Raw genomic sequence first — 12,675 nt, 5'->3', positions numbered from 1 at the left:
ATCTATTTTCGTAGAAGCCATTTCGTTAACTACTATTTGTATTAAAATTTGTCTTTTAATCGTTACTAGGTTACCTCATTTCATATGCACTACGTTTGTTTACTTGAAGAACTCGTTTTTTATTTGAACAATATGATAATTATTTTAACTCTATCTAATAATAAACTTATGTTAAAAGCAAATCATAGATTTATGTTCATTGTATGTTCTGATGATAATTTAAATAATTTTTAAATAGGTACAATACAACGCAAAAAGAGGAATATTGACAGAATATAACAGTTGATAATCGTCCACCTTCATGGAAAAGGAGAATGCCCATTTTTGGTACTGGTTTTTCTCATGCATCAAGACAACAATACTATTAAAAAAATCTCGGCAATTTAGAGGCCTTCTTACCATCGGAAAATATATTTTGAACAGGGAATGTTTTGTAAAATCTAATAAGACATGTAATTGTTTAGATCCGTTATTATACATTTAGTGTCCATTACCGTTCACAGTTTTGGTACAGGAATTTCTCATGTATCAAGATAACAATACTTTTAAAAAAAATCTCGGCAATTTAGAGGCCTTCTTACTATCGGAAAATATATTTTGATCAGAGAATGTTTTGTAAAATCTAATAAGACATGTAATTGTTTAGATCCGTTACCATAGATTTAGTATCCATTACCGGTTACCACGGTAACCAAGCGGTAACTATTATGACATTTACTATGGTAAATAGCTAAATGTATTAATGTCAATTATTGTTTACATTGAATTACAAAAAAATCAATTAACATAAAATCACTTTTTAAGGTATTGTTTATACACTGTAGGTTGTTTTAACATAGATAGTGAAGTAAAATAATAGAAATATATATAAAAAAAATATTATTATGACATATAGCTTGGTAGGTAACCAGTTATTTCTTATTTTTATCTTTCTTCGAATATGTAGTGAAAAAATGATTCAAACAACAACAACAACAACATGTAAACCGAATAAAAACTCTATTGGCATTTTTTAAATACATATATATTTAGGTTTTCTTGAAATCCGTCCCGGAAGATTTCTGGTGCTACACTAGACGATGAACAGGTAGACTTTGTCTGAAAGCATAAGCTCTACGCATAGATTAAATATGTTGAACGAAAAATAATCTTCGGACGATAAAATACTACCTAAATAACAGATAAACCTAACTAAATCGGGGTTATTTAAGTTTTGAGGTTATTTCACATTTTTCTCAATATCTTGAAAACCCCTGTTTTTATCACAAAAAAATCAATTGGTAAAAATCTTTTGAATATCGAAGAACCCTCCAAAACCACTCCGGCATTGACGCAACACTATACTGTGGTTCATACTTTCATGGGCATTCTCCTTTCGTTAACATTGACAGCTGCCTCCGCCTCTTTTCTTCATAAAAACACTACGGATATATCCAATATATATTTTGTTACACGTATGATAATATGATGATATATATGTGTGTTACATACGATAGTATGATAATATGTATGATCAATTCATTATAATACGTGTCCTTATGTTTTAAGAGAACCCCCATAATGAGACATTCCGCTGATTTTAGGTCTACCACTTAATTTCCCTGGACTTCGTTACTACGTCATGTCAATAACCTTCATGCATGCATGCATGCATGTCATGCATCATCACCGTCTAGCCATACCACGTTAAACTTATTAATATTTACTGATGAGTAGGCGCCATTGCTAAGTGAACATCTTATTTTTGCGTGTATAGTATTTATTGATCTTGTATTTATCTACGTGTGAAACTCATGTACCAAGGCCGTTGTCTTAATCTATTTAATCTGCAATCATTCTTTAAATAGCTGTTAAATCTTAGTATTTAGCGAATTTACACATATCTGAATGGTTTACTGCCAATAATTTATTATTAAATGCCAAAAAAACCACTTGTGTTGAATTTTTACTTCCTAATGTAAAAAAGTTGAACAGAGATATTACCTTGAACGGGGAGGTATTGCATCCTACTGAGTCTACTGTATTTCTAGGGTTAACATTGGATGAGAAACTACAGTGGGGAGCCCATGTCAACACCGCTGCAGGTAAGCTCAGTTCAGCTGCATATGCAGTCCGAAAAATAAGGCATCTCACCGATGAAGATACGGCTAGATTGGTTTATTTCAGCTACTTTCATAGCATTATGTCCTATGGAATTCTACTGTGGGGCAAGGCTGCAGATATAGAAACTATATTTATCTTACAGAAAAGAGCCATTCGCTCTATATATAATTTACGTGCTCGGGACTCACTAAGAGATCATTTTAAGAATACTGGTATCCTTACTGTACCATCACAGTATATATTTAATAATATTTTGCATGTTCACAAAAACGCCGACTTACACACAAGAGTAGGAGATAGACACGATTATGGCACAAGGAACAGGAATAGAATTGAAATGCCATTTTTCCGATTAGCTAAAGTTAAAAATTCATTTATGGGTCAAGGTATACGCTTATACAATAGAATTCCTCTCAATATTAAAGAGTTTAGTAATTCTAAATTTAAAACTTATATAAAAAATGTACTAGTTCAGAGAGCGTACTACAGTATTCAGGAATATATGGACGATAAAGACCCATGGAGGGTTGTCGCGTAAAAACCACAGGACAGTTCTTTGGCATATTATGATATATTATGTATAAGTTAGATATAAGTTACATATTATGTAATATTGACATGATTTTAAAAGAGCAACTATGGAGTTTCTTGCCGATTCTTCTCCATAGATACTGCTTTCCGAATCGGTGGTAAATGTTAAAAATACTTATGTAATGACGATTCGAAAGTGCTACTAAATAGTAGTCTAATTGAATAAATAAATGTTTGAGTTTGAATGTTTGAGTTTGAATGCTTGATAAAAATGTGTTAGTGGGACACTTGTAATTCTATTTCTTATATCATTGTAATTGTTTATTAATGTTTTCTCATCCACTCGATAGTTAAATACTGATCAGCAAATAAAGTTAAAAGCTAGATCTGTATCTATTCCTCTCAGCAATATTATTAAGAAGGATAAAAGAAGAAACTCTGATAATGCAATTGATTATAGTTAATGGTAATTATAGTTACACGCGGAACTTGCACTAGCAAGTAGAGGAACTTTGTATTAAGCGCTGTTCCCAGCTTCCAGAATCTATTAGAAGAACTTCCGACCTATTAAAGTCCTGGAAATCGTCAGGGTTACCAATTACCTTATTGGCGCCAATGTTTAACCTCTGAAAGCGGGAAAAACCATTTCCTGAAGACTTGCTTTGATAAATGAGTGACGTGTTTAGTGAATAAATGATACAATTTGTTTACACGAAGTGTTATATGGTGGATAAATTTGGTTAAACGGTTGTTTTTTTTGTTTGCACAAGTATGCAAATATATATTGGATAATTATAATATATGTTGTACTGTGTATTACAATCACAATTATTAATTAGTTATCATGACTTCGTAGGCCTCAGTACATTTAGATAATCATAAATCATGTCTTTATAATAATATCTCTTTTACCGGTTTATTTATAACTTATTTAATTCTCAATATTGCAAAGAAAAAGCGTGTCGAGAAATAAGGATATTATTATATTCAATATCATCCCAAATTTTCTGTATCCATAGAGATTTGGAGAAGGCTTTGGAATAATAAATTCGTCGAAGTGGGCTTGATTAGGTAAAAGATTATTTTATCTGAAAGGGAGTATCGTATTTTATCCTTATTTCTAGCTAAATGTAAATTATTATAAGCGTAGGTGTTTCAATCAAGCTTATCATGCGAGGTACCTACTTAAGTAACTATAATATTTAATTGCCAGCTTCAAGAAAGTGTCTAGAATATATACATGAGATTTTGTGTTTTATGTTTTAAAAAATACATCAAATGTATTGACTTTAATACTTCGCTTGGCACCACTAATGTAATTTATTTACTTGTCTTTGTTTTTCTTATTCCTTCACGCATCTATGCTATTTCTCTATTTGAAAGATAAATTAGCAAAGTTATGGGCGGCCATTGGTAACTGCCAATCGTTGGTTAAAGGCGTTATATTGTAAATGTATCGGTTGAAATGCGATCACAATGCACAGACTGAAGTAGGTCACTGGGATACTAGTCCAGAACAGTCTAGAATGATCTAGAACTCTATGTATAGACCGAACGGCGACATTGCGTGATCAATTATGGTGTTTACGAATATAGCTGACACAATTATGGTGCTAAAATGTATTATGTACTATTCTATTATGTTAGATTGTTAGTTGGAATATTAACCATTTATAAAATAATTTCATTTACTATTGAATAAGAGAGGCAGTTTTGGGCTATGTTTACAAATAATATGACTTCTGCAACTTCACTTGGACAGCGTGGAGCATTATGGCCTAACCTTCTTGATCATTTAATTATTATTAACATAGGATAGGTACCTGTGTTTCCGTAGCGGGAACAAATATGGGCTGCTAATATCTACCAGTACCTACTAATTTGAGAATAGTAAAATAGCCTGAAAAATTCGACCTAAATATAAAGTAGAGTCGAATTATAAAATTTAACCTAAATTATGTCACGCTGTTGATAATTTTTTACGGACGTATTAGGTCACGAAAGTCTTTAAAATTCGTTTAATTACCTAAATAGGTATATGTATTATGTACTCAGTATTTATATGAAAATATATAATCATGTAAATGTGTATTGTTCGCATATCTGCGCACTGACAAGGGCATTGTTTACCGATATCAGTAATCCTTTGTTTCAAAACAATACTCTGTTTTAATTAGTTTACGTCGATTATTTAATTATGAAACGTTGCATTGAGTTTATGTTGTTTTTTTGTAAAACTGATATGAACGCACGCAGTCTTGTTTAAAAAATACAATAGAGGTTGGCCTTATCAATAATAAATGTTGTAAATAAAACATTGTTTATTTTATCGATGAACTACTATTCGGGTGGCTTAGTAGTAAAATTGTTTGTTATTGTCACCTATCTTGCAAAATTACAATTTCGCCATAAGTTGCAGCGTATACGGAAAGCTCCAGAAAGCCAGAAATGTACTTACGTTAAGAAAAGAGAATATGTAGTGTACGAATGAAAGCAGAAAAACATCCAAAATAAAATATTGTGTAACAGATTCGGTGACATAAATCTAAAACCATCAAACAGTTCCCTGCCCCATTTCCGCCAGGTTATTAAACTCATTAACAATACCCGAAAAATATATTTGTGCCCCCAATACGGTTGCTATATACGGGCGAATCTTTGATGTAATTTCTGGATTTACGACCGAGTACCGTCCTTGGTGACGGCTATAAGATGTTATTTTGATGTGTGAATTTGACGAAACTAGACGGCAATAAATCTGAAGCCGATCTGTGATGATTAACGCGAATTAGCTGTTTTTATGACCCAGTTTCCGATGTTTGAGACGTGCAGATTGTCGCTGTGGTTAGTTATTCTCACTCTGAATAGTGTTATATAAAACAAGAATCTGGGTGTTAGTTCTTCAATAATAAATATGCAATTACAACGGATATGTTTATCACTTAGTTTCATAGCACAATGTTTGGTTTCGTCTGTTAGCTTTGAATAGATAATTGGCTGAAATCCTCGCAAACATATTTCGTTAAATCCAACGCTGTACATACAAACGGAACCTAGTTTCCCTTCGCACAATAAAACATTTCCAGTAACAAATGATTTAGGCACATTCTGTGAAATGGGCCAGAGTTTGGTCCATGTAACTTTGACAGAGGTATAAATTGTCTCTGCACATTTATTTTGTTTGTAACATCGTTTCATTAGCGTGCCTTTGTTTTATATCGATAAAGTCTTTGTTATTCTGATTTGCATCTGCAAGGAGGACGATAGAAATGTGCTGGCGTAAGTAAAGTTTTATGTGTCGCCTTTCGGAATATTCTTTCGCTTAAAGCACTTGGCTTAAACGGTTTCTTGATATTGTATTTTAATGGAAAACAGTTCGAGTATTTGTGAAGAACTTATGTAAATAATCTCATGTTACACGTGTTTTAGTTTTCCACTGAATTGCATAGTCTTACTATTTTCAGAATGCGAAAGGAAAAGTAAATAAATTTATTATTTCCTCAACGTTTTGGACGTATGTACTCCGACAATTTTAATCACCTCTCCTTGTATTTCAAACAAAAAATATCTATATTTATGATTAACTAAATATAAAGTTGTAAATACTCATAAAGTGGAGCAACAGATAGCCGCGATTTTTGCACAATCAAAAAATAAATAACAACTAGTTCTATTCAGATGCCAAGCGAGCAATTCAGGTTGCAGCTAGGCGTAAATAAATTGCAAATAACAATTATTTTACACATTTTAAGTAAATATCAGGCAATATGATAGCATCACCAAAACTGTAATTATAAGGCAATCGATCATACGAACATGTGAAAGCTATTAAGTTTCACCAAAACATACATATTAGACTGATGTGATCGTGAATGATTGCTTTCCAAATAGGTATATAGAGCAAGCTGAACTTGGCTTAGATTTCCACTAAAAATAAAGAAAAACGTAACGTAATGACGTATGCGTAAACTAACAAAGATATCATAATACATGACGGTTATAATTTGTAAATAAAATTTTCTGGAAAAAATATCGATGATAACCAAATCATCAGCTGATATTGGAACGCTAGTTCAAAATTATTTTTGATAACATTTTTCAGTAGGTTATGAACCTACTACAAAAAAAACATAGGTGGGCGAAATTCTGCTGTTTTTACTTGCTTTTTTATTCTTTGAATGTAGACGTTATGAATAGGTTTCTATAGAGATAAATTCAACACATAATATGGCGCCGTAAACAACAAAACCAATATACCAAATACCAATGTAATTCACATTCTATATCATTCTATCACTAATTTGATGCATGCAAGGTTTCTCCGGATTCATGCGACTAACAATTATTGGTCTCGTCAAGGCTTGAGAGAGGAGGAAGCCAGTATAGATAAGATATTACCGCCTTAAATTGATTTATCAAAGACAATACACAATAGGCTAGTTCTACTTTATTAGGAAAAACCTTGTTGGTTTTATTAAATGTGGTTGTTTATTAAAACACCATAAATAACTTTTATTATTACCCAAGTTATTACCTGATTATATGACAGTTCAGTTTATATTCATTCACCTTTCATTGAATGACATTAAGTATTATGTGAAATTATTTGTGTTTGAATTTTCAATACAAATAATTATTAATTAAATTAGTTAGGTCTAATATTTAGATTAACAAAAGGTTACTACAATAAATAGGGTATTCATGAATAAACTTTAATTAAAATATTTCAAAGCCTTTGTACGAATTGGCGAAATGCCACCGGGTACTCGCTTCCAAATTATTCGCCTAGTTTAACATTGAAGATAACTCTACTGATTCATTCCCTTTTTTTTATTTGGGATTAAGATGATAACGATATGAAAGATAATGTCTTAAACTGGGCTAATTTTGGAACAATGGTTGTTCTTTTGAGAGGCAGATTCTTAAGGTGCGTGGGTTTTGTAGCGTGGGAGTTACAGAAATTGTATTATAAATATAAATATGTCTAGAAGTTCGAAATAAGAAATTTTGTCTACTTTTTCTGAATGAAAATAATAATTAAGAGAGACATAATACCAATAAAAATAATTTTATTCAAATAACTGAACTCGAATTGAACTTATTTAGAAAACTAATTTGAATTTTTATTTTTAAAATAAATATTACCGTCCATATTGGATAAAAAATAGTGGATCTGAGATATTAAATTACCATTTTTTTCCTTTGTATCACACATCGTAGGCAGCTTCCATAAAATTGTCATAAAATAATCAATTTAAATAAATTACCATACAAACGACGCCGCAATATTTAACCAAGCGGCCGGCGCCATGTTTAAATATACCAAATAATGAATTATTGAACATCTCCCTCATGAGTCTCAAAATAAATGTATTGTGAAAACAATATGCGTTTGAGCGTCCTTGACTTTATAATATCCGTGGATCGTTTTATTTATTTTTATCAATAAATTTAATACTTGTAACGTAATCGTAATATATATGAAAATTATATCGTTAAGAATTTTATTGGTTTTACAGTTTTACACAACATCAATAATGTCTGTCTTTGATAGAGATGATTTTTGTCAAAGTATTGTATATTTCTGTAATACGTTTTTTTAATTATTCAGAAATGGAAGTGGCAGTTCTCAAACTAGATTTAAATCCAATTCAAATAGTACCTATAGTCTAGACTAAACTTAATCTTTGAATATTATATCGTTACCAAAAAGGAGGTAACTAAGTTGGCAAGAGAACGTATCAAATAAATGCAATTGGCAAACGATTCCGAATCCTCAACTTAAAAATTCTGTGGAAACTAAAGTATTTATTTTTCGTTTGTTTCAGACAAGTTCTTTCTCACATCAAGAATATTCCAGAATTAATATTACTGGGCAGTGAAATGCCAACTGTGAGGCGATTACCAATATTCTCCCTTATGGTGAAGCACCCAAGGGGAACTTTCCTTCATCATAACTTCGTCTGTGCAGTTCTTAATGACGTCTTTGGAATACAAGCAAGAGGAGGACTGAACAGTAATCTGTCTTATGGATCTGATATCTTAGGGATAGATGAACAACTCTTAAAAGAATATGAGAAATTATTGGATGTTGAAGCGTAAGTACTCTTATCATGTCTTTACTCATTAATCACAATGTGCTGTAATAAAAAACGTAAATACTCAAGTGAATTGCTTTTTTCAGACAAAAAGAAATCGCAAGGGTGCGGAAGCTAAGTGTAGTCAAGTCGCCTGAAGTGCCAATACACAACGAGCCTCTCAGGCCTGGTTTTTGCAGAATATCTCTTCCTTTCTTTATGTCCGAACATGAATTAGCGTTCGTATTGGAAGCCCTAAAAATGGTAGCTACTGAAGGATGGAAAATTTTACCCCAATATGCAGTTAATGCGGAAACCGGACAATGGAGGCATCATACTTGCTCAGTGTTGAGAGACAAAAAGTCATTGTATTCGTTAAGATTCCATGACGGCAAAATAACAGCACACGAGAGACGTGTATCAGGTAAAAAACGCTCTAATTTGAATGCTAGAATACATGGCCAGAAAAAATCAGTAACTATAGTCGAGCCATTTTAATAGGCAACATTTGACGTCTATCAATTTTATCTTCGAAGAGAGGTAACCTGCTTAAAAACATCGATTAAAGTTAATTAATCGATAAGGATTTGAAACATTTGTCAATCGAATTTATTAATTTATGATGTTTTTTATTCACAAGTAATCAATGCATTCGATTCTAGATGTCAGATTTCGATTTTTAGAGTAACGTCTCTGGTATTTAAAAAGAAAAAAGGTTTATTGACACAAAATTGTAGCGACGTCAGTTGTTCAATTCAGAAATTGTTTATTATGTTTAGAATGGTTTATCAGTAAAATGAAATCTTAAAATTACTTGTATCGGTCATTATTATTATAAATATGTAGTCATAATTGAAAAAAGTTAAGCAAATGTGCAGTTCTAACAAAACGAAATATCATGTTATTCTATGACGTCGTTACTAGGTTACGTTGTTGAATTTTGTTGAACTGTCAAATGTTGCCTATTAAAATGGCTCTACTATAACTCATTATTTTCTTTTAGGACCAGGAATATTCCCACAAACATACACAGAGTGCTTGCAAACCGCGCGCAATTTGTTCAGTAGAGCTAGAAAATTGGCAATGAAATGCCCTGCGATAGAACCAGAAGTCAATTTCAATCCAAAGATCGATTACTTGAGGTGGTTCATGTTACCCAAAGAGGCACATGAGCTACTACTCGGTCGGTCAGCAAACGTTAAACATATTGTGCCATTCGATCCGTCCGGATACACGGGAGCAAGAAAGAGTCTTAATAATATATCAAGATGTTCTAATACTTCATCACCGATACTAGGCTCATCTCCTAGACACTTTAGTCTATCAGCTATTGATGATTGTCAAATATTCAGATTAAAGCAGAAACAAAAGTTCTATTCAAGAGAATCCAGTTTGAGAGAAAGTACAAAAGAAGAAGCCGTTTCCGTTACCCATCAACCAGTACAATTTGCTGTTGGCGAATCGGTTTCGCCGTTACGACTAATCCCGCAGCGTTCGAGGCCTACGTTAGTCAGATCTAGATGTTACAGCTTGGGATCGGACAGTCCGCCCGTAGCTCTAAGCGCACAGACAAAGTTGAATCTCGGATTAAAAGAAATGAGTCCAAGTAACACAGAACAGTCGAATAGTTTTTGTAATTGTGGCAGTCAGACAGATCTACAATCATTGGAAGATAACATGATCTCGTCGAATTCAAAGTATCCGTACAGTACACAAAGTAGCACATCGATATCTGATTGCAGTCAGGTTGGTCGGACATCGCCAACGGCATCCATAACTTCGCAAACATCAGAAGATCTGCAAACTTACGTTAAGGAAATGACCAGGGAAATTGCAACTGAGATTAAGTCAGAAATACGTGGAGTGATCTCAAAAGTCGATGATATCCTTGAAAACTCAGATATCGTTGAACAGGCAAATGCGAGTATAACCTCTTTATCTAGTCAGAACGATAAGAATTCCGTATCAATCATAGATGTTGCGGAATATTTAATGGGCATGTCGAAGGAAATGGCTTCAGAAGTGAAGCATGAGATTCGCGAAGTCGTGAATCAAGTCGATGAAATGATATCACCTGATTATTCGGGTGTTTGTTTAAGGCGAAACTCTCCATCTAAACCGGGAAGACAAAGAATCGGTTCTGGACCTGAACTGGGATTGGATCTAAAGAAGACCCACCCGACGCAGTTTTTGAGAAAATGTCCCACTAGTCCCGTATTTCCTTCTCAATATGACGACGATGACAAGATGTGTAAGCACTCGCCGACTTCGCCACCAAAATCGGCAAACTGCACTCCATCTCACGAAGCCTCTGGTCCTAACAGTATTTCGTTCAATTCTAGTGAAACATCAACCCCGGATACGATAATACAAGTGATGACAACTTCACGGAATTCCCCGAACCTTCCAAAGTCGTCGAGCTCAAATAAATTATCAGACGATGAGATAAGTTGCGTTGATGCTGTGTGCAGACACTGTTGCATTAAGAAAAATTGGTGCCAAAATCCCTCTGGGAGTTCGCAAGATAGCGGCATTAACATGACATTCACTGATTCCGATTCATATTTAGATTTTGGTAAGTTTCCATTTTTTTTTGTAATAAAAGTAATCTGCAAATGTAGCGTCTGCATTTAAAGCTGTAATTAATCAATCTTGCTAAAATAAAGTGAATGAATAATACTGTCCCAGTGTCAACCGCCATAAAAAAAACTCGTGAATTGTAAATGACAAAGATGTTATGAAAAGCATGATAATATATTGAAAATGATTTATTTTATTGTTGATTTAATCTGGAAACCGGCTATACGTAACTAGATATATGCAGGTCTGTCCCGATATGGTATAATAATAGTCTATTTCATTGTTATTTGTTACATAATATTCGGTTTATATTTACATCTTGTTTTCGTGATTTTGTTTTTAAATACATGTAGTAAAATATTGTTATACTTTGCATATTTTAATATACATTCTAAGTTGAATTCATGTAGTATATTTTACTAAGCCCTAAAGATTCCTTATTCATTTCTATATCGTATTGAAATAAACATTAATAGCCATAATTTTACAACCTTCCAGTAAAATGGCGTACATCATCAGACCCAACAACAAATAAGTTAAAGAAGCTCCAAGGCAGACTCCGCATGTGTCCAAAGGCAGAAAAGAACGAAGTACCAGACATCATAGAAGGAGTGCCTGTGTGTTCTGGTCCGCAAAAGAGTTATACTGATGATTCGGGACGAGTGGCGCTTCAAATGCCTGATGAGGAGAGAAATCGGTAATAAATATTGTTATATTTAGTGAAAATATTTTTGAGTTCTTTTTTTGGTTGCGTCAAATAAGAGCAATGAGCTATAAGGCAATGAGCTAACTATAGTCATAGATGTTTAATCTGCAGCTGCACTTTTCAGGTCATGTCAAACATAATTATTTTTGAATTTGAATACAACCCTGAAGTATTGAAAAGTAGTTTAAAATATGTTTGTTAATCTTCCAAACATCAACGACACAAGTTGTCTTAGTGTGGGTGCTATAGTTAATACTTTGTGTAATAAGCTACAGCAAATTCTAATATTGTTAAATTTGTATTGTTATTGTGTTTTTTGCTGAAATAAATAATTTTTTAATTTCATTTTTCATTCAGATGATTCAAAGAATCAAACTTATTTCAAAACATTTGGTCGAATTCGTGATCATTTTCTTATGTTGGTTGTTTTTATTTACACTTTCTAAATAAATTAAACGGAACATTCCAGAAGCACAACAGCAGACTCCAAGCGTTCCAGCAGATCATCTTGCACGTCGTCCAGCTGCTCGGAGCGCAGTTCCCGCTCCAGTGGGTATGGGACGGATCAGCAGAGGGTCTCCCACGAGGAGCAGTATGATAGGAGGTGGGTAGTAGAAGTGGTATTCGTTTCAAAATGTGGTAGTCATACAAACTACCTTTTGTTTTTTCTTACTGAAA

At 33.1% G+C, this 12,675-nt stretch overlaps 1 protein-coding gene across 1 annotated transcript in view; it reads left to right on the top strand.

The window, feature by feature from the left end:
• LOC123701350 overlaps positions 1-12,675 on the top strand; it is a 105,635-nt gene that overhangs the window by 80,100 nt on the left and 12,860 nt on the right. Inside the window, exons 6-10 of the mRNA XM_045648784.1 lie at positions 8,463-8,732; positions 8,819-9,135; positions 9,715-11,286; positions 11,790-11,988; positions 12,467-12,601. Coding sequence (XP_045504740.1) covers positions 8,463-8,732; positions 8,819-9,135; positions 9,715-11,286; positions 11,790-11,988; positions 12,467-12,601 — 2,493 coding nt within the window. The remainder of the gene's footprint in view (positions 1-8,462; positions 8,733-8,818; positions 9,136-9,714; positions 11,287-11,789; positions 11,989-12,466; positions 12,602-12,675) is intronic.

Source organism: Colias croceus, chromosome 21, assembly GCF_905220415.1.
Source record: "Colias croceus chromosome 21, ilColCroc2.1".
Taxonomy (NCBI): Eukaryota; Metazoa; Arthropoda; class Insecta; order Lepidoptera; family Pieridae; genus Colias; species Colias croceus.
This window is presented reverse-complemented; position numbering and strand designations above follow the sequence as displayed.